The 20,241-nt window shown below is 46.3% G+C and overlaps 2 protein-coding genes across 3 annotated transcripts in view; one reads left to right on the top strand and one right to left on the bottom strand.

Annotated features, from left to right (window-relative positions):
* Nucleotides 1-4,170: 4,170 nt before the first annotated feature.
* DHODH (dihydroorotate dehydrogenase (quinone)) lies at nt 4,171-14,560 on the bottom strand. 2 transcript variants are annotated; one of them, XM_055306668.1, is made up of 9 exons: nt 14,522-14,560; nt 12,200-12,412; nt 11,870-12,069; nt 9,839-9,921; nt 6,669-6,856; nt 5,983-6,096; nt 5,184-5,337; nt 4,865-5,024; nt 4,171-4,389 (listed from the first exon to the last, which is right to left on the bottom strand). In XM_055306668.1, the coding sequence occupies exons 1-9, from the start codon at nt 14,540-14,542 to the stop codon at nt 4,335-4,337; spliced, it is 1,188 nt and encodes a 395-aa protein (XP_055162643.1). In that variant the 5' UTR covers nt 14,543-14,560; the 3' UTR covers nt 4,171-4,334. The 2 variants fall into 2 exon arrangements, with proteins under 2 accessions (XP_055162643.1, XP_055162644.1); XM_055306669.1 differs by lacking the exon at nt 14,522-14,560 and adding an exon at nt 14,313-14,444.
* A 173-nt stretch (nt 14,561-14,733) lies between these two features.
* Nucleotides 14,734-20,241, top strand: part of PKD1L3 (polycystin 1 like 3, transient receptor potential channel interacting) — a 65,468-nt gene continuing 59,960 nt past the window's right edge. The window contains exons 1-3 of the mRNA XM_055305012.1: nt 14,734-14,978; nt 16,905-17,091; nt 18,317-18,439. Of these exons, the coding sequence (XP_055160987.1) occupies nt 16,953-17,091; nt 18,317-18,439 (262 nt within the window). The 5' untranslated portion in view covers nt 14,734-14,978; nt 16,905-16,952. The remainder of the gene's footprint in view (nt 14,979-16,904; nt 17,092-18,316; nt 18,440-20,241) is intronic.

A 20,241-nucleotide genomic window follows, 5' to 3' on the forward strand; every position in this document is an offset into this window, starting at 1 on the left:
TTAAGTGCATATAACCTTTACCCAAGTGATCACACTTCTGGGAGTCTATTTTATGGAAATTCTAGGGGTGCCCGGGTGTCTCAGTCTGTTAAGCGTCTGCCTTCGGCTCAGGTCATGATCTCAGGGTCCTGGGATCGAGCCCCACATAGGGCTCCCTGCCCCACCAGGAGTCTCCCTCTGCCTCCTCCCCTCTGCTTATGCTCATGCTCTTGTCTTTCTCTCTCAAATAAATTTAAAAATAAAAAGAAATTCTACTAGAAGAGCAAAAGATACATAAACCTAGAAACTCACTGCAGCACTGCCTGTGATGTGAAATGGTGAAGACAGCCTACACACGCCCAGCCAGAAGTAAATGCTGGTATGTCTAAACTGTGGAAAACCACAGTTCTGTTAGAAAATGCATGGTACGGGATCCCTGGGTGGCGCAGCGGTTTGGCGCCTGCCTTTGGCTCAGGGCGCGATCCTGGAGACCCGGGATCGAGTCCCATATCGGGTTCCGGGTGCATGGGGCCTGCTTCTCCCTCTGCCTGTGTCTCTGCCTCTCTCTCTCTCTCTGTGACTATCATAAATAAATAAATTAAAAAAAAAAAAAAAAGAAAATGCATGGTACATCTAATAGAACACCAAAAAATTCCATCATGATACAGGAACAAAGCAAGCTGCAGGGTAAGATTTCACTTATTAATGGCTTATATTTAATGTGAAATGGGCTGTGCCAATTATGCACAGAACACAAAACGTAGAAGTAAACAATGTATCAGCAAGTGATATTAGCAACTCTACGCACCATTCCGCTCAATGATCCTGGGCCCCAAAGGGCTACCTGGGCACTGCCAGTCTATGTCTCCCAGCACTGTGGGCTTTTCTGGGCTCTGAGCATCATTTTGAGAATTAAGAAATACTGGCTCTCCTTATACCACATGGCCCCTGGATGCCAGCCAAATACTTACCCTGGCCCTCAAGGGAGAAATAGCAATCTGTTACAACTGTACTAAGAGACAGAATGTCAGCCTCCAACAGAGAACCTTCCAAGGGGTAACTCTTCCTGACCCCTTCCCTTTCCTGAGCAGTTAGTCATAAAGCCATTAGGTGGCACAGAGCAAGGTAGGTGCCTGCAATGGGGCAAAACACAAGCAGGTGGCTCAGAGTAGCGAAGCCCACACAGGATGAGGAGAATGTCCACAGAGTAAGCGGAGAGGACACATGGTATGGAGCATCAGAGCAGCCCCAACCAATACAGAGGGACAGGCCAACACAGGGGTCAGAGCTTAAACAGTGTGAGGACGATGTCTGCTGCGGAGAGGCACCTGGAGCAGGTGTCAGAGCTGCACAAGGTCAGGAGGGGGCTGTGGGTAGAGGATTTTGAGCTACTCAATAAAATTAAAGCATATGGGGTTACACTAGTATAAACGAAGGTTTGATGAGGAAGTAGATAATTACATAGTTTCAAAGTACCTCCCTATAAAATATTAATTTCAAAGAAAAATGGGTAATTTTGCAATGGACAAGCCTGGCAGACACATGTGGACATTTCCAGCAATGAGACAAACTGAAACCATGTGGCCCCTGGCAGGACGCAAGGACACAGCATTGTTTCTAGGATGTTCCTGCCAAAGCTGCATAGCCTGAATCCAGTCACAATGGGATAGCAGACAAACCCAAATGAGGGAAATTCTACACAATAATTGGCCTGTCATCTTCAAAAGTGTCAAGGACATGAAGTCAAGGACTGGCAGGAACTTTCCCAGACAGGAGACTAAAGAGACAGGACAACTAAATGTAACCTATCATTCTGAACTGGATACTTTTACAATGAAGGACATGATTGGGACAAGTGGTGAAACACAAAGCTGGCCTGTAGGAATCTTCTCTTGCGTGTAGCATAGTCCGCAAACGTAGTGGTTTGAAACACAGTCACTATTAGCTCACAGTTCTTTCTTTTTCTTTTTAAGATTTATTTATTTATTTGAGAGACAGAATGTGTGAGTGGGGTCAGGGGCAGAGGGAGAGAATCCCCAGGCTTACTCCCTGCTGAGCACGGAGACTGACTGACACAAGGCTTGATCTCCCAACCCTAGATCACCACCTGACCCGAAACCAAGAGTCAGAGGCTCAACCGACAGAGCCTCCCAGGCGCCCAAGGCTCAGCTGGGTTCTTTCTTTCTTTTTTAAGTTTTTTATTTTAGAGAGAGAGAACCTGCAAGCAGAGGGAGGGACAAAAGGAGAGAAATCTTCAAGTAGACTCCCCACTGAGCGTGGAGCCAGCGGTGGGGCTCAATCCCAGGACCCTGAGATCACGACCTGAGCCGAGATCAAGAGTCCAATGCGAAACTGACTGAGCCAACCAGGTGCTGCATCCACTGGGTTTTATGCTCAGGTTATCACAAGGTCAGGATCAAAGTGTTGGATAGGTTGAGTTCTTATACAGACACGTTGGAAAGAATCTGCTTCTAAGCTCACTCAAGTCTTTGGCAAAATCCAGCTCTTTGGGACGCCTGGGTGGCTCAGTGGTTGAGCGTCTGCTTTAGGCTCAGGGCATGATCCTGGGGTCCTGGGATTGAGTCCTGCGTCATGCTCCCCACAAGGAGCCTGCTTCTCCCTCTGCCTCTCTGTGTCTCTCATGAATATAAATAAATAAATAAAGAAAGAAAGAAAGAAAGAAAGAAAGAAAGAAAGAAAGAAAGAAAGTAAGTAAATAAATAAATATTCAGCTCTTTGTGGCTGTAGGTCTGAGATCCATTTTCTTGCTGGTTATCACCCCTGGGCCAACACCTTCCTTCTCATGCCCCACATCTAGTCTTCAAAACAGCAACACTTTGATCTCTTCTTATGCTTAGCATCTCTCTGATGTCTTCTTCCACAGAAAACATTTGCTTTTAATAGGGCTCATGTGATTAGACTGGACCCACCTAAACAATCTATCTTAAGCCATGAAACTTAACAGTCATGGGAGGGATATATCATCACATTGCTAGGTTCTAGAGATTAGGACAGGCCATTGGGAAGGGGGGAGGCATTTCAGAAATTCTGCGTACCACACAGCCTGTAGATGAAGTGATGTATCAGTGCTCATCTCCTAACTTTTGATGGTTGTGTTGTGGTTGTGTAGCAGAATGTACTTGTTTGTAAGAAATCCACACTAAAATATTTAGGATGATGGAGCATCAGACCACCAATTTACTCTCATATGACTTGGTATTAAAAAATAGTTCTTTGTATTTTTTTCCTAAAATTGTTCTATACATGTGTGTGCAGATTGATAAAAAGATAGCTACGACACATGTATTTCTATATAAAAACAAAGATATCTGGAAAAATTTAGAAAGATAGATACAAAAGTTACCTGTGATTACCTCTGGGACACAGAATTATTTAAGAGGGAAAAGAAGTATACACCTTTCATTTGGGGGCTATTTTAAAAAAAAGAAATAAATAGGAGAAAGATCTTCAAAAAGGACAGCAGGAGACTGGCTGCTGGTTTTGTGGCAGAGAGTGGGTGAACACAGAGGGACGGCCGGGCTGAGGCCAAGATTCAGTGACGAGGCAACAGGACACGTTAGTGCTGTTACACTCCTGTGCCTCTCGCAGAGCTACCCAGACATTGAATTTAGAATAAAATCTGTATTGAGGTGATGGGAACAAAGAAAATTTCCTGCTGGCGATGACAGCATGCCAGATACCAATGGCACTGCCCAGGCAAAGTTTCTAGCTCCTCTTTGCCATTTGCTTTTCAGTATTGAAAAGACTGATTGCTATGTTAAAATCCTACCACCTAGAACATCAGAACGTGCCCTTATTCAGAGATAGGGTCTTTCCAGAGCCTATCTTTGCCGAGGTGATCAAATTAAATGGAGGTCATCGGGGTGGGGCCTACTCTGACGTGACTGACATCCTTAGAAGAAGAGACAAGGACCCAGACTCACAGAGGGAAGGCAATGTGAAGACAGACAGGATGGCCACCCTAAGGCCCTATTCTTGCAACTCTGCAAGGACCTATAGCATTTGGGCAAAGCCCATGGCCCTACAGAAAGGGCTGGGATTTAAGTCCAGGTTTTAAATGGCGTTATTGTTTCCATGATTTTTTTCCTTAAAATATTTAATGTCCTTGCAATAGTAAATGGATTTCAATTTAGAGAGAATCATGAATGCAGTTAATGGTCTGACAAGCAATTAAAAAAAGCCTTGTATTGATTCCGATGACACTCATGATTGGCTTTTACAGTCATGCTGGAGGAAGGCTCTCGTGGATTGTGGCTTCTACTCTCAGTCCATCTGCAAAAGCCTGCCGGCTTTCATGGGAAGATTCCAGATCAGGCTTCCCACCAACAACGTCCTCACCTCCGATGATCTGCTCCAATGGCATCTGTGATTCTGGTAAAACCTTGCTCCCTGGAAAAAGAAAACAAAGCAATTTCAGCAAATGGTGGAGGACAGGCCCTGCTCTCACTGGAAGCCCTCGTTTACCTAGCCCCATAATGCACCTGCCTCTGTCTCCCCCAGATGCGTGCCTCGTGCCTTCTACATGGTCCTCACCCGGGAACCGAGAGGTATTTCCACCTAGGCCCTCACAATGGGAAGGGAATCAATTTCACGTATTAACAGCTCCCTGATGTCAAGCCAATATTACTGAATAGGGACGCTGCCAGAACTCCTCGGGCCAATAAACACCACTGACTCACAAGTTCTTCTTGAATTCCTGGGCCCTATCTTTTGTCATAGGAGCAACACAGTAATTTTTCCCTCCGTTTTTGAATACTTGAATGAGGAATAAATAGAGACAGGTGAACAGCATCTTCTCCATTTGAGTCATTCAGGCTTGATACCACATTAACTTCTGTTTCAAGCCACACAGGTCCCCACTCACTTCAAAAGGGCCTCCAGCTCCCGCTTGATCATGCCCACCACAGGCGGGCCCCGGTAGGTGAGGGCCGTGTACAGCTGCACCAGCGAGGCCCCTGCCCGGATCTTCTCCAGCGCGTCCTGCCCACTGCTGACTCCACCGACCCCAATGATGGGGACTCCGCCTGCACAGAAGCACATGCAACCACGTGAGGAAAGGCAGGCAATGGGAGAGCCTCAGTCTGGCTCCTGCCCTCTGGCCCCTGCTGAATGCAGACATTCATAGATCAAACCCCAGAGCCTGAGCCACACACAAATCTGAAGAACAGGGACTGAATTCTTGCCTTTGGTGAGTGCATACATCTCCCGGATGGTTTGGGTTGATAAATCTCGAAGGGGCTTCCCACTCAGCCCTCCGATCTCAGAGCGCAGGGCACCCTGGAGGCTGGCAGGGCGGCTCACTGTGGTGTTGGTGATAATCAATCCATCGATGCCCAACTGCAGTGTGAGACAGAGAAAAAGCCCTCCAGTCATGGCACTGGTGGAGCTGGAGAAGCTTCCCTGAGAGTCCGAAAGAACAGCCAGGCCAGGTGCCCACACTACAGACCCTGGAAGCAAGAGCTATAACAGAGCTTACCATGCTTCTAGAACAAGTGTCTGGATGAGCCTCAACATAACAAGAGCAGCCATCACATACTGACCACCCATAAGGTTCCACTAGGACAGAGTTTAATCCTTAGAACCACTTGCTTTAGTCCTGACCAAGACTCCTAGGTAGTGAGTGGTGGAACTAGGATTTGAACCCAGAACTTCTAGGTCCAGTCTGTGACTCCACCACTCCCCCATGACACAGGGACCTGAGGTTAGACTAGAGAAAGAGACAGAGATAGAATACCCTAGTCTGACCAAGGACACAACCGCAAATCTTAGAGCCCTTGCTAGATGAATGTGAGCAAAGAGAGAAGGGAAGAAATACAAGAAAACGATTCATCCAAACATTCCCTTCTTATTCTATGATGAATTACATCAGGACAGGTACCAAACCAGCTCTGACTATTGCGGAAGGGAAGCCCCGCAATAGCCCCGCTGGCCACATGGCCCCCCGGCAGTGGGGGGCATCCCAGGGCCCAGCCTGACTCACACCTCTTTCACCACACTGGCGATATCCTCCTTGTCCTGGGCCGTGAGGTCGGGTGCGATCTTCACCAGAACGGCTGGCTTGTGTGCTCCCTGCAGGGCATCCCTCTCCTGCAGCACCTAAAGCAGCACGCAGCCAGAGATAGGGACGCCTGAGCCCACAGCCGGCGGTGCCACTGACCTGCAGCCCCCGCAGCCGCAGACCGGCATGTCCTCACACTAAAGCACCAGCAAATTGTCCTTTTCCAGAAATACAGCTCTCTGCCATGCCAGAGACCCCACCAAGATGGATCTGATTCCCTAGAACCAAGGGATCTCCAATATAAGTCCCTAACATTGTCATCGGTGCTAGCTAATATATTAAGGTTTATTTAGACTTTTTCACTAAAAGAGGTAATAAGGAAGTACTGTCACAAGTACTATTTGGTAAAGAGTCATCCAATTCATTCATTTCATGTACTCACTGCTAGGGACAGAGAGATAGTCCTTGCTATCATGATCTTGTGGTGTAACAGCAGGGACAGGTGACAGAGCCATTAATCACTGTTGAGCACAATCAGTGTTCTGATGGGGGATTACAGGCATAGCAGCAAGGGGTCCCATCGGTCCAGGTGCTAAGGACAGCTCCTCCACCCTGAGGCCCAAGCTTCTCCCTGGAGGACCAACAGGCTGGTGGACGTGTCATCGCCTACCTTGGCCAGCAGGTGGCGCAGCTCCGCCTTTCCCTGCAGGCTCCGCAGCCCAGCCGTGTTGGGACTGGACACGTTCACCACCAGATAGTCGGCCAAGGGGCCCAAGACGCGCACCCCCTCCGCGTAGTCCGCAGCAGCGTCCACCGAGGTCTTATTCTTGCCCAGGTTTATCCCCAGGGGCAGCCCCTCTGTGAAGATCGCACGTCAAGATTTTGCCCTCAAACGCCATCCCTGTGGGCCTCCCCCCGCGAATGCGACCCTCCCGTACCAGCGGGCAAACAGCTCGGGAAGCTGCTGCCTGCCAACCCAGAAGAGCTCACCCTCTGCGCAGCAATGTCTGGGCAACAACTAGATCTTTTGCTGCATTGTGCCCTTTTTCTTTTTTAAAATTCCATGGGAGGGATCCCTGGGTGGCGCAGCGGTTTGGCGCCTGCCTTTGGCCCAGGGCGCGATCCTGGAGACCCGGGATCGAGTCCCACATCTGGCTCTCGGTGCATGGAGCCTGCTTCTCCCTCTGCCTGTGTCTCTGCCTCCCTCCCTCTCTCTCTCTCTCTCTCTGTGACTATCATAAATAAATAAAAAAATTAAAAAAAATAAATAAATTTAAAAAAATAAAAAAATAAAAAAAATAAAATTCCATGGGAAATGGAGAAATCAGGAGTGCAAATACTAATGATAAAAAGGCAGGGCTCAGGTAATGAGGACAGTCAGAAATCGACAGGCATGTCAGAAGGGACAAATGCTTACTCTCAAGGGCTGTCTGCTGGCCTAGAGTCACAGGCCAGGGGGTGCCGTGGGAAAGAAAATGAAAAATTAAAGAATATTACACAATACTGGAAAATGTTTGCCACTAATCATGCCTAAAATATAGAGGTATAATTCTTTTATAATGTAGAGCACATCCCAGTGCTCCCAGAACTGCCCTGGTTGCTCCCACAGCCCGGGCATAATTGCTAATGCCCACACCCTTCACTCTCCAAAATGTCTCCATTTGCACAGCAAGTATTACGCCAACCAACTTAAAAATCCATGAGATTGGGGATCCCTGGGTGGCGCAGCGGTTTGGCGCCTGCCTTTGGCCCAGGGCACGATCCTGGAGACCCGGGATCGAGTCCCACGTCGGGCTCCCGGTGCATGGAGCCTGCTTCTCCCTCTGCCTGTGTCTCTGCCTCTCTCTCTCTCTGTGTGTGTGTGACTATCATAAATAAATAAAAATTAAAAAAAAAAATCCATGAGATTATCGACTTGGATTTTGCACTTTTAGAAAAATACATTATATAGAAATATGCTGTGCGTGAAAGCAGGAGGTTGTCTGTACTTCTAAGATACCACCCCATATGCAGAGGTCACTGGTATGTCAGTGCTGCTTTTCCCTCTCTGATGGTTGGGAAAAGACCTGGAACACAAGTGAGCTCCCAAAATGTGTGTCAGGTTTGTGGGATCAAAGAGCAACATTTAGTATTGCTCACCACCTTCTCATACCCTAAAATAGTCACCCTTTTAATCACCAGCTTGAAAGTAAATACGATTCCCTGGGAGGAAGGGAGGTGAAGAGGGGCCAGCACCCAATCAGACAAAAGCTACACAAGGCGTCCAGGCTTCCCAAGTCCAGCCTCCACCAGGCCAAGCCATTTGTAAACTGATTCTTCCCCACACAGGTAAACTGGCTTAAAACAGAGCATCACTTTTGCGCAGCTAATGGATCTTTCATCAGCAGTTAGCTGCCCAAAGGGCCAAGACATTGAAGCTAGAAATTTCTGAATTACTCTGCCCTCAAAGGGCCCCACAGCTTTTGTCAGTTTATGTTCCTTATTGTGCTAGCAACAAGCTGTCTTCAAGTCTTCTAGCTACTGGAAAACATGATGTGCAGAAATCTGCTCTGAGATCCTGCTTCACTCCAACCAATGTTCATGCTGGAGGTGGGGGTGAGAGAAAGCATGGGGTAAGGCTTGCACTGGCAACAATTAAAAGAAGAATTTTTAAAATAAATAATAATAATAAAGGAAAGGAAGGCAAGAAGGCAGGAGATTATCACAAGCTGTGGAGATCATATTACAACTTCAAAGCTCCCCAGATAGAAGGTCTGTAGTACAGCAAGGTCTGCTTCCACCAAAGCCTGGGATTTCCAAACAAGGTCGCTTCCTCCTCCTAAAATCAGAGGTTGCTGACTGCCTGGGCCCTTTCAACCTCACTTCCTTTTTTTTTTTTTTTTTTTAAAGATTTTATTTATTTATTTATTCATGAGAGACACAGAGAGAGAGAGAGGCAGAGACACAGGCAGAGGGAGAAGCAGGCTCCATGCACCGGGAGCCCGACGTGGGATTCGATCCCGAGTCTCCAGGATCACGCCCTGGGCCAAAGGCAGGCGCCAAACCACTGCGCCACCCAGGGATCCCTCAACCTCACTTCCTGAAGTGAATCTGAGGCCCATAGGTTTTTCTCATCTTGCCACCAAGACATTCAATGAGACTCGACTCATGGCAGGAGTTCCAGAGGGATCCAATGAGGAAATGGCCACTGCTCCACACAATCTCAGAGGGCACCTGGGAAGGTGTGGTGAGGACAAAACAGCGCTGCAAGCACTCACTGTGCTTCCTGAGGGACAGCAAAGCAGAGCTCCCAGAGAACAGACACCCGTACCCCTGAAGGTAGCCGCCTATCCCGCGCAGTATTTCTAAATAGTCCAGGAGGATATTTTCCCAAATGTCAAGATTAGTTCTCCCCGAATGGGAAGGAGTAGGAGGAATTTTAATTGTCTTCTTTATGCTTCTTGGTATTAGTAATGCTTCTATAATTAACATGCATTATTTACAGAACACACAAAAGGACAAGAAAGCAAGACAGAAGAAGACGGTGCTCAAGGCCTGCTCACATCTCACCTACCCGTGCGACCACAGAGGAGCTGCTTCGCTTTGCTCACTTCTAAGCTGCTCCAGTTATGATATAACCCAGGCTATATAATGAGGCAAAAGCTAAGCGAGTCTTTGCTAAATTGTGAAATGCAGTTAAAATCTTGGTGGCTGTGGTAAAGCCAGTAAGATTCCCAAGTTCCATAGTGTTTTTTCCTATTGCTCAGTCATGTTTATTTCACTAGGAATGTTCCTGATATTTCTCCCACAGGATTCCTTCCAATAAATGAGGGAAGTCCCTCGAGAGCACCCCCACTTTACCTTCTGTGAGCCTGGCCTGTTTCTCCTGTCTGGTCCGCAACCTGTGTTCGACCACTGAGAGTCCGTGACTGTTAAATCCGTATCTGTAGCACAGAAGCAGGTAGAGAGGGGACAATGTTAGAGCCCCCAGCCAGACAGCAAGGACTCTGGAAAGATGGCTTCATGGCCGTACCCACTATACTTCTGACTTTTATTTATTTTTTTTTTTTACTTCTGACTTTTAAAAACAGAAAGAAAAAAAAATTAGAGTCAGTTCTGAGACTTCTAAAGTTTAAATACCCCTGGAACTCCTAGAAAACTTGCCAGAACACCATCAAACATGGAGGGAAAGATTTAAATTTGTAAACAAGCTGCTCAGGTATCTAGCACTGGCAACAGCCCAGACTCATCACAGAGCTGCCCCAGACCTGTCTGGATCGGCGCCCCCGTCCTTACTTATGAACGACTCCCACCCAGGGTCTCTCTGACAGCCCCATCCTGCACCTCCTGCCTGCACTCTACAAACACTCTCCCAGAGAAGAAATAATAACCAACACCTACTGGTTATGGCACTTTGTTACTTGCAGCCAAAAATACTGAACAGATACAGCAGCACCCGTTTTTGTTGACTTAATGAATAAATTACTCCATTCATTCAGCAGGTGCTTACTGGGCAGCCACTCCGTGCCTCCCAGTGCGAGGCTGAACACACAGGCTCTCCTCTCTCAACCGCTGCTCGTCTACAGATTCTGCTAAGTACCGGTGTCCTGGTACCTGTAGCTATCTATGGCAGCCGAATCATAAATATACTTTGCCTGGAAATTCTGAAGATACTGATCCCAGCCTGCAGTGCAACAGGAAGATCAATAACTTCATTTCTAATGCTGGAAAATTTCCCTGAAACAAACACAATAAAGCAGGATGTGCAGTCCAATGATTCCCATAGGTCAATCTTCCAGAAGGCCAACCATGGGCCCAGAGGTGCTTATCAAAATCTCTTGAGGAAGCCCTCAGAACTCTGGTTACCAAAAAGTAGGAACTTTTTCACTTTCTGAGTTTGTTGTAGTGAATACTGCCTGGGGATTACAAAGAAAAGGGCTTGATACAATCTAGAAGGCTCCCTCTTACTAAAAGCAGCTGTACATAGGGGTTATTAGATTTTCCAGTTTACCAAACACCAGGGCTGCACAGTCCAATTCGAGAACTTCTAGTCACACGTGCCACTGAACACTCGAAATGTGGTCAGTCCAACATGAGAGTGCTCTAAGTCAAACACACACTGGATTTTGAAGACTTGGTACCAGTAAAAGAAGGTAAATAGCTAATTAATCATTTTTATTTTGATTATATGTTAAAATTACATTGAGAATAAGATGAAATACTTCTAGTTAAATATAATAATTATAAAAAACAATTAAATAGAATCTATTATTAAAATTAATTTCATCCATTTTTTACTATTTTTTTTTCTTTTTACTAGTTTACTGTGGCTACATGAATATTTTAAGTTACATACAGAGTTCACATTTTATTTCTATTGGGCAAGGGCACTGGTATAATAAAGCACAAACTCTAAAGTCAAGTAAGCCTAAATCTGTACCCAAGCTCTACCGCTTATGATCTCATGATTAAAGTCATGCAGCTCTCGGAGCCTCAGTGTGTATATGTGCTAAACCAGAATACTAAAACCTGCCTTGGGATCCCTGGGTGGCGCAGCGGTTTAGCGCCTGCCTTTGGCCCAGGGCGCCATCCTGGAGACCCGGGATCGAATCCCACGTCGGGCTCCCAGTGCATGGAGCCTGCTTCTCGCTCTGCCTCTCTCTCTCTCTCTCTCTGTGTGACTATCATAAATAAATAAAAATTAAAAAAAAATAAAAAAATAAAAAAAAATAAAACCTGCCTTTATGCCTGCACACAGGTGGTGCTCAACATGGTTCCTGAACATTCCAAATAGCAGAAAAATGCCCACGCTGTATGACAAGCAGATCTCTCGTTGCTGAGTGCCCTGCCGGGGAGAAGGCATTCCCTGGTACCTCTGGGCTCTTCACCTACCTGTTAATGACTGCTTGGTCCTCAGGGAGGCGGAAGACTCTGGGCCTGGGGTTTCCTTCCTGAGGTTTTGGAGTAACACTGCCTATCTCAACAAAACCGAAGCCCATCTTGTAAAGTCCATCCACAGCTTCCCCATGCTTGTCAAATCCTGCAGCAATTCCAATTGGATTTCGGAATCTATGGCCCAGGACTCTCACCTCCTAGGAAGAAGGAAACAAAGCCAGAGGTGCGCAGGCTATCACAGTGTTTCTCAAAGCGCAGGCCCCAGCATGTCTGGGTTGGAATTACCCACAGAGCCTGTTCATCAGAAGGTGTTCCAAAAGCACCTACCAGCATATCTGATTCTTGAAAGGTGGCACGAGGAAGGAGCCCCAGGGAAGTGACACGAACGGCCAGCCTGTGGGCTGACTCAGGGTCCAGCAGCCTCTGCATAGCCGGCATCAGGTGTTCAGCATAGAAATGTTCATCCCCCATGGCTGTCAGGTAGGAAGTGAAAAGAAGTCCTCCGCCCCCCAGGATGACCACAGCATCCTGGACCCGCTTCTGGAGGGAAAAAGAAAGGCCCACTGAAATTCCCCCAAGGCCAGACTGCAGTAACTTCTCTGAGCCCTTTACACCCATGCGCATAGGACATGAGATGTCACATGAAGCAATATTTCTAGCCTTCTGCTAACACTGGTCTCCTTTGTTTCTAATCTTGCTCGCACGTTGACCTCTACTTCCGTGGCTGTATCCACACTTCTGCTGACACTCCTCTGGTCCCCAAGGACCCCAGGCCAGAGGTTTCAAGAGAGGCAGTACAGCCTCCGGGGGACATGTGGTAGGCATTTTGGAGGAATGCTAATAATAGATTTAGTGGGCAGGAATCAGTAAAGGCAGACATCCTGCATTGTTTTAGGCTGACAGATGAATTGTCCCTGTCTTGTATGACTTTTGAACATCTCACTGACATCCAGTATGTAAAAAAAAAAAAAAAGTCTATTCATAATATCTGAGCCTATATTCCACCACATAAACACAAACTATCCCCTGCAGAGTTTTCATATACTTTGACTTTTCCAGAAATGCAATTCCCTTGTAAACTGAGGGACAACCGCACTGTTTTGCACAGAACATTACCAAAGATCGTTCACCATTTCAGAGATCTCAGGAATGGTATAGCGCTTTGCTTGGGTGTTTGACAATAAAACATACCTGAGGTGCTAGATTGTCTAAACAGAGGCTTAACCACCTGACTATATATCTCATCACTGAGTCATGCCCCAACATTTACATGCTGAAATACATGTTATTTTATTACAAATTCCTTTAATTTCTCTTTTATATTCAGAGTTAGGACATTATGCTGACTTTTTAAAATTATACATAGACATTACATTATACATAAATTCCACTTCAGGATAATAAATGTAGTTGCAAAAAAAAATTTTTTTTTAAGCATCAGATCTTATTGAGTCAACAATCACTATCCTAGTTCAAAACATGCTTTGTAACGGGTTTCTCTAGTTATCACTGCCAGATGATGGGTCACTCATTCATTCATTCAATCATCTGCCCAACATGAAGGAGCACTCAGAGTCCCTGCCCTCAAGGAGGACAGTCTCAGGAGACATCCTTAATCAATGATCATGCAAATAGGGGCACCTGGGTGGCTCAGTGGTTGAGTGCCTGCCTTTGGCTCAGGTTGTGATCCCGGGGTTCTGGGATCGAGTCCTGCACCAAGCTCCTTGCAGGGAGCCTGCCTCTCTCTGTGTCTCTCATAAATAAATAAATATGTTTTTTAAGAAAATGACCACGCAAATATAGAACTGTGAAGATTGCTATGGAGAAAAAAGGTATAGGGTAATAAGAGAATCCAACCCAATCTCAGAGGTAGACAGGAAGGCTTCCTTGAGGAAGTGACTCAAAGCTGACATCCAAAGGATAAATAGGAGCTAACTAGGAGGCAGGGGGTGGGGGGAGTAGGAAAAGTGTAAAGGCGCTCTCGGTGGCAGAGGATAATGAGACGCACCCAAGGAAGAGGGAAAGGGGGGAGGCTCCTTGGATGCCAAGGAATGAGGGAAAGCACCGCACGAGAGCTAGGGGGACAGGGAGGGGCATGGGCCAGAATGAAGATTTGCGTTTCGCTCCCTACAAAGGTCACTGCGGTGATCCGATGTGCCCTGGAGGATCACCGCAGCTGTTAATAAAGAGCAAGGATCTGGCGCCTTCCTTCCAGTCTCCCGCAGATTACAGGAGCGCCCCTTGGTGTCCACCGACAGACTAGCCCGCGAACGCGATCACACAAGTCCCCGCCCCACAATCATCGAGAAGGGCTGGGGCCGCGTCTCGGTGTCACTTCGTTGCTCGTGGATCCTGCACGCCAGGTCGGGCCGTCCTGTGCTCCCTAGACGCTCGTGTGCCCCGTGCAATAAAAATCTGGGCCCCGCGCGCGGACACAGACCCGCATCTGCTCAGACTGAGCGGGCCGTTAGCACGCGGGCCAAGCACGCGCACGGAACCCGCGCTGCCTCCAGCGACACAGACGCGCCGGGCGGCCCACGCTGGGAGCCGAATCCCGCCCACAGCTCGCCGCGGCCAGCCCGAGGCTCCTCTCCGCCCGCCGCCGGCCCGCACTCCGCACAGCCTGCGCGCAGCCCACTCTGAACTCACTTTCAACTGTCTCCACGCCATGCTCCTTCCGCCACTGGGCCCGCCTCTGCCTCATTTCCATTGGAGGAGATGGCCGCGAGCTATCCAATCACCGCCTGCGGCTGCCGCCTCACCAATCGCCGGGTAGGAGGGCGGGGCGGGCCCCGCCGCGGCGGAAACCGCCGGCTCGCGCCGTCACGACGGCCACGCCCCTTCCGGTCCGGGCTGCCCGCGCGGGCACTTCGCGGTGTGGCGCTGCGGGGCTGGTGCCTTCGGGTCCGCGACCCTTCACTTCCGAGCAGCACTCCCATTAATATCTTGATCATTAGATATGCCGGTGCTCTCGGTAAAGCAGGTACCGGGAGTATGTGTCAGACACTGTAAAAGGGTTGGAAGAAGATAACCCGAATCGAGCCCAGAGAAGATTCCATCAACATCAGGTTTTACCTAAAAAAGTGCCTAAAACGGACGTATGTAGGTAGGTATGTGTGTTAATGTAGGTGTCGGGACATCAAGACTTTGTAGCCGAGTCCTGCAACCCAAAGGATTCCATTGCAGGGAAGACTTGGTGGACTCCTACTGAGAAAACTTCCAAATTAATTGGATACTCGTTTTCCTGGCATTTCACGAGGTTTCAGTTTTCTAGTTTGTTCCGACTTCTGTCTCCCCAACCCCCGCAGAATTATTTCTCTTTATACACGCTTCCCGTTCGTCTGCATTTACTCAGGCGGACTCCGGCCTGCACGACCGTTTTGTCTCAATATGGCCCAAGTGCTGGAAATAGTTTCTCCCTCATCTGAACCTTCATAGGTATATGCTGTACCTGACCAGTTTGTTTTGTTTTTAAGATTATTATATTTAGTCGTGAGAGACAGGCAGAGCCGTGGGCCGAGGGAGAAGCAGGCTCCCTGCAGGGGGCCCGACGCGGGACTCGAACCCAGGACCCCGGGGTCACGACCTGAGCCCGTGGCAGACGCTCAACCGCTGAGCCCCCCAGGCGCCCCGCCCCGAGTGGCACTGTCTTTATGAACTACAATTGTTTGGTCTTTTTTATCCGCCCCCCCCTAACTCAACTGTAAACGTTTTGCAAGTAGGGGCCATACTATATCTTTAGTTTGATTCCTGCAGTGTTTCTCAAACTGGAAGAGTGTATTCTTGGATATACACCTGAGAATTTTTGATACTGGTGTCCTCTTTCTGTAGTGTTTTTTTATTTTTTTTTATTTTTATTTTCTTTTACTTATGATAGTCACAGAGAGAGAGAGAGAGAGGCAGAGACACAGGCAGAGGGAGAAGCAGGCTCCACGCACCGGGAGCCCGACGTGGGATTCGATCCCGGGTCTCCAGGATCGCGCCCTGGACCAAAGGCAGGCGCCAAACCGCTGCGCCACCCAGGGATCCCTCTGTAGTGATTTTTTAAAGTAATATAAGCATCATTTGGACAAACAACCCTGAAACCTACCAAGCTATTTCAGTGCCCACGTTTATTTTGTACCTATTATCATATTTTGGCATCAAGAAAGAAAACGATCTAAAACAAACGATGGGCGTGCTGCTGGTGAAGAACAAATGACATACTACGTGAACAAAGGGTTTTTAGCAATTCAAGTAAAGCAAAGTGGTGAGAGAATGGTTTTTCCCTACAGCATGAAGTAGGGTGCCTGCCAAATCAAAACAGCCTGTGGGGCCCTAAACCAGTATTGCGTTTGTCTATCAGATAGCTATTTGGTATAGCACGTTTTGATTTCATTGGTTTTCAGTTCCTGTTTGAATTTAACTTGTATTCGTTCTTTCATCAGATATTTACTTTTTGCTTTTTATGGTTGTGTAAGGGCTTCAGCATATAGTTTATGCCTAGTTTTATGTTTGGTCATATTTTAAAAAACAATACAATAATTTAAACACGTCTAGGGGGTCTGCAAGAATGGTTTCCTTTAAAAACACACACACGCAATACATTTCTCAATTTTTAGCAACGCTGACTTATCTTCTACTCCTTTACAGCCTAGGCTTAGCAAATAAAGATCTATTATAAAGCTAAAGGCACAGCTGGTTGTGTAGACACAGGTGGTGGTGCCCTGTAAATGCCCATTGCTTTATTGATCTTTGCTGTTTGTTTTCAGCCTATAGGGATTCCACCTGGATCCTTAAAAACAAAAATCCTTTTATCTCGACAAATTGTTCTCTGTTCTTTAAAGAATCATACTGATAAGTATCACAAACCCACCAAGAATATATTTAAAGGACTAGATAGCCGCTGAGCCCCCACACTGTTTTTTGCTCACAGTTTGAAGAGAAAATGTTCTTCAGGGGAACATGGCTTTGGTTATACATCAGAATAGGTATCATTCTAGGAAGGGAGCTAAATACCCCAGACCAACGTGGTAAAAATAATTGTTATCAGCTTAACAGGTTTCACTGCAGCTATGAGGAAGCAGAAGATTATTGTCGTATGCAGGGAGGACACCTCGCTTACACTTGGAACCCAGAGGTCCAGCATCTTCTCTGGGACTTCCTGGAAGAAGGACATAAGTGGTGGATTGGACAAAATCTAAAGCTGCTGGGAAAACATCAAGAAAATAACAACCTAGGTAAGGCTCTGGGATGTAGTGTTGACAAAGTAAAAGCCCTGACTTTTATTCTGGAACAGGAGAGAGAAAGAATTTTAAATCTTTCTGCTTTTGTGCATAGAAAAAAAATCACTTTACTTCATCACCATGGTTCCTCTGAAGTATTTCTGCTTTTGTGCCTCAACCTGTGATTTGTCTGTGTAGCAAAGATGATGAAATTTTTCTCAGTTTATCAAAAGCTAAGGCACCTGATATTTTACTGAAAGTACTAGCAAGATTCTGAGGTGGGAAACCTTTTATGGCCACTTTGTTCCTGGTACATACCTCTTCATCATTCTGGCCCCACGCTTCCTAATTCAGAAACCAGGAGAGAAATTATTTGCCTGTTACCTTTCTTATGGAGATATTTTCAAAATTATGCACCATAAAATTGTGGAGAAAAATCCAAGGCACTGTTTTATTACCACCATCTTCACTGAAGTCTAGGTGAATTAGTATGAAGCCTTGTGATAAAGAATGCATAATAGGAAAAAATAAATATAATGTATGTGGGTGATGTGGAGAATAAAGGCAAAAGAAATACAGAAAAAAATTAAATGTCCTTACAACTTACAGTCCATTGACAAGTACTTGAGACAGCCAGGGTGACCTTCCTCCAGAAGCTTAATGGCCTCAGTGTTAATACTTTGCTGGAGGTGAAAGGCAACCTTAGCTTGACATTGGCCCAACCTCCAGGATCTTTGTAAGTCTTCTTTAACATCTAAAAATCCGTTTAGAAACTCCCTTTATCTCTTCTCTCTGACCCCAAAATATATGTTAGCAATCATCCTTCAAACATATGGCCCACTGATAACCATTTGATGGGTCTTGTGATTAAGGTTTACTGGACAGTCATAAATGACCCCTCAAGGTCCAGGAAACCTTGCTTCCAAATTCCTTAGAGGCTTACGCTACCTAACCCCTTCCCAACTTGAAAGAATATAATCAGTCACCCCTCACAATCCCAGGGCAGCTCTTTCTGCCCACAAGTCCTATCCCAGTGTTTAATAAAACCACCTTTTTTGCACCGAAGATGTCTCAAGAATTCTTTCTTGACCCTTTATTCCCAGACCCCAAAAACATGTCACATCCAGAGGATATCTTAAGTTTCATCTGTTGGATGCTAGCAAAATTTGGTTTTCATATTTACTTATAAAAAAGGTTGATTTTGGAGTATGAGGCTCATCTGGGTCTGGCCCTCCCTCAGCAGGTGTCATGCCCCCCTGGGCCCCAGGCCCCATCAGCTGCATATACGTGTCCAGAAACTCCAACTGGATATCATCAAATGTGGACTTCTGCTCACTGGGACATTCTTTCATTTGCCAGGCTGGTAAGTGATGAGAACACCTGCTACCAAAGTCATAATTTCTAGAAACTAATTCTGCATAAGGAGAACAGCAGAGTATTGGTTAAGGAGTCTGTTTCATGAAAAGGAGGTAAATGTAAAGTGACATCCAAAGACCAAAGGAGGCTAAAGACTGAAGAAAAAGACTGTCAAGTCCAGCTTGACAAGGAATGGTTCATTAAAAGGGAACCACCCAAGAGGAGAATATTTAGGAAGAGATGTGTACCCCAGACCAAGGACATCATGCCCCAAGATTTATTTAAGGGTATGGTTAAATGGAAAGAAAAAATGGGGATAGGGGCCGGGATGGGAGGGAATGTGCTCAAGAATATTTCTTGTCACAAAGTCTGTGAGTGATAGACCATAGGACGCCTATAGGGATTTTGATGATATATATTGATTTTCATGATGGATTTGAGAAACTGTTCATTTGAAATAACTTTCACATACATCTCACTCTGGTACTTATAGATGTGTGTTGTGTTGCCTTCATTTCTTGACTTGGGTGAAGTGTGAGAGAAAATGTAGCAGTCAATTCCATTTTCCTCACATGCACTCCTAACCTGTTCAGTGCTTGGGCTTCACAGGGAGGACCAGGAAAGCAAAGGAGGAAAACAGCATGTGGTGTAGGAAGATGAGAGGGTGAAGGTGAGGAGGCTGTTGTCATGTAGGTTTGCTTCCTCAGGAGTAGGTGATGAGAATTGTGTGCATAAAGTTGGGGGTGTGGTTTTTCTTTTAGTCAACGTTTTTCATGGTGGTTGTGTCCAGCATTTAGTCTTACTGCAGTGAATTCTCAAAGACCTTCCGATGTCACAGGATAGTCTGAGTAAGAATTTTGTGCCACCTTAAAATTTCACATATACATTCTTACTAAAAAATGAAGCATCTATGGGTGTTTCATAAAACAGAATACATTGTAATATTTCTTTATTGTAAGAAAAAAACAGATCACCTTCTTCAAATACTGGGTATTGAAAGGACCTACTATTTAGTATTTCCAGGTCATAAATGTTTGGCTTCCAGCTTTTCATTCTCCACCCTTTCAAGCTCTCTGTGATACACTTGCTCAGTGTTACCATGAAAGCATGAGGTTGTTGGTGAGGCCAAGGTTGTGAGGCCAATCTCTGCATAAATGAAGTGGTCCTGTGTTCCACTGTCATAAATATGAGTGTGCCACTTTACAATTGTGAACTGTTTTTCATCTTCACAGGAGGTTATTTGGCCCAGCTCATCTCCAGAACAGGAAAAGCAACCCTTAATATACCCTACATTTAGGGTATATTATACCCTAAATAGGGTGATGGTGTTCTATCCATTTTTTACTCTTCAAAGTTTGACTTTTTAGATATTTTCACCTACTCTTGGTTTGGGGATGAAAATGCATTTCCTGGGGCAGCCCGGGTGGCTCAGCGGTTTGGCGCCACCTTCAGCCTGGGGCCTGATCCTAGGGACCCGGGATCGAGTCCCACATCGGGCTCCCTATGTGGAGCCTGCTTCTCCCTCTGCCTGTGTCTCTGCCTCTCTCTCTCTCTCTCTCTTTCTGTGTCTTGCATGAACAAATAAATAAAATCTTTAAAAAAGAAAAGAAAATGCATTTCCTGATACTATCATTCATGTACTTACAAGAGATTACTGCCAAGGAACATGGAATGGTTGTGTGGAAGATAATCTTGGGCAAAAAGAGTTCTAGGGGGATCTGGCTGAATCTGTGGAGCATATGACTCTTCATCTTGGAGTTGAGTTCAAGCCCCATGCTGGGTGTAGAAATTACTTAAGCATAAAATCTT

This window comes from Nyctereutes procyonoides, unplaced genomic scaffold, assembly GCF_905146905.1.
Source record: "Nyctereutes procyonoides isolate TBG_1078 unplaced genomic scaffold, NYPRO_anot_genome, whole genome shotgun sequence".
Taxonomy (NCBI): domain Eukaryota; kingdom Metazoa; phylum Chordata; class Mammalia; order Carnivora; family Canidae; genus Nyctereutes; species Nyctereutes procyonoides.

Coding starts and splice junctions, on each gene's coding strand:
- DHODH (XM_055306668.1), bottom strand. CDS start 14,542: ATGGCGTGGAGACAGTTGAAA. Junction 5,338..5,982: donor TCGCCAGTGTGGTGAAAGAG/GTGTGAGTCAGG, acceptor CTCACACTGCAG/TTGGGCATCGATGGATTGAT. Junction 4,390..4,864: donor GAGCTGGAGGCCCTTTTGAA/GTGAGTGGGGAC, acceptor TTCTTTTTCCAG/GGAGCAAGGTTTTACCAGAA.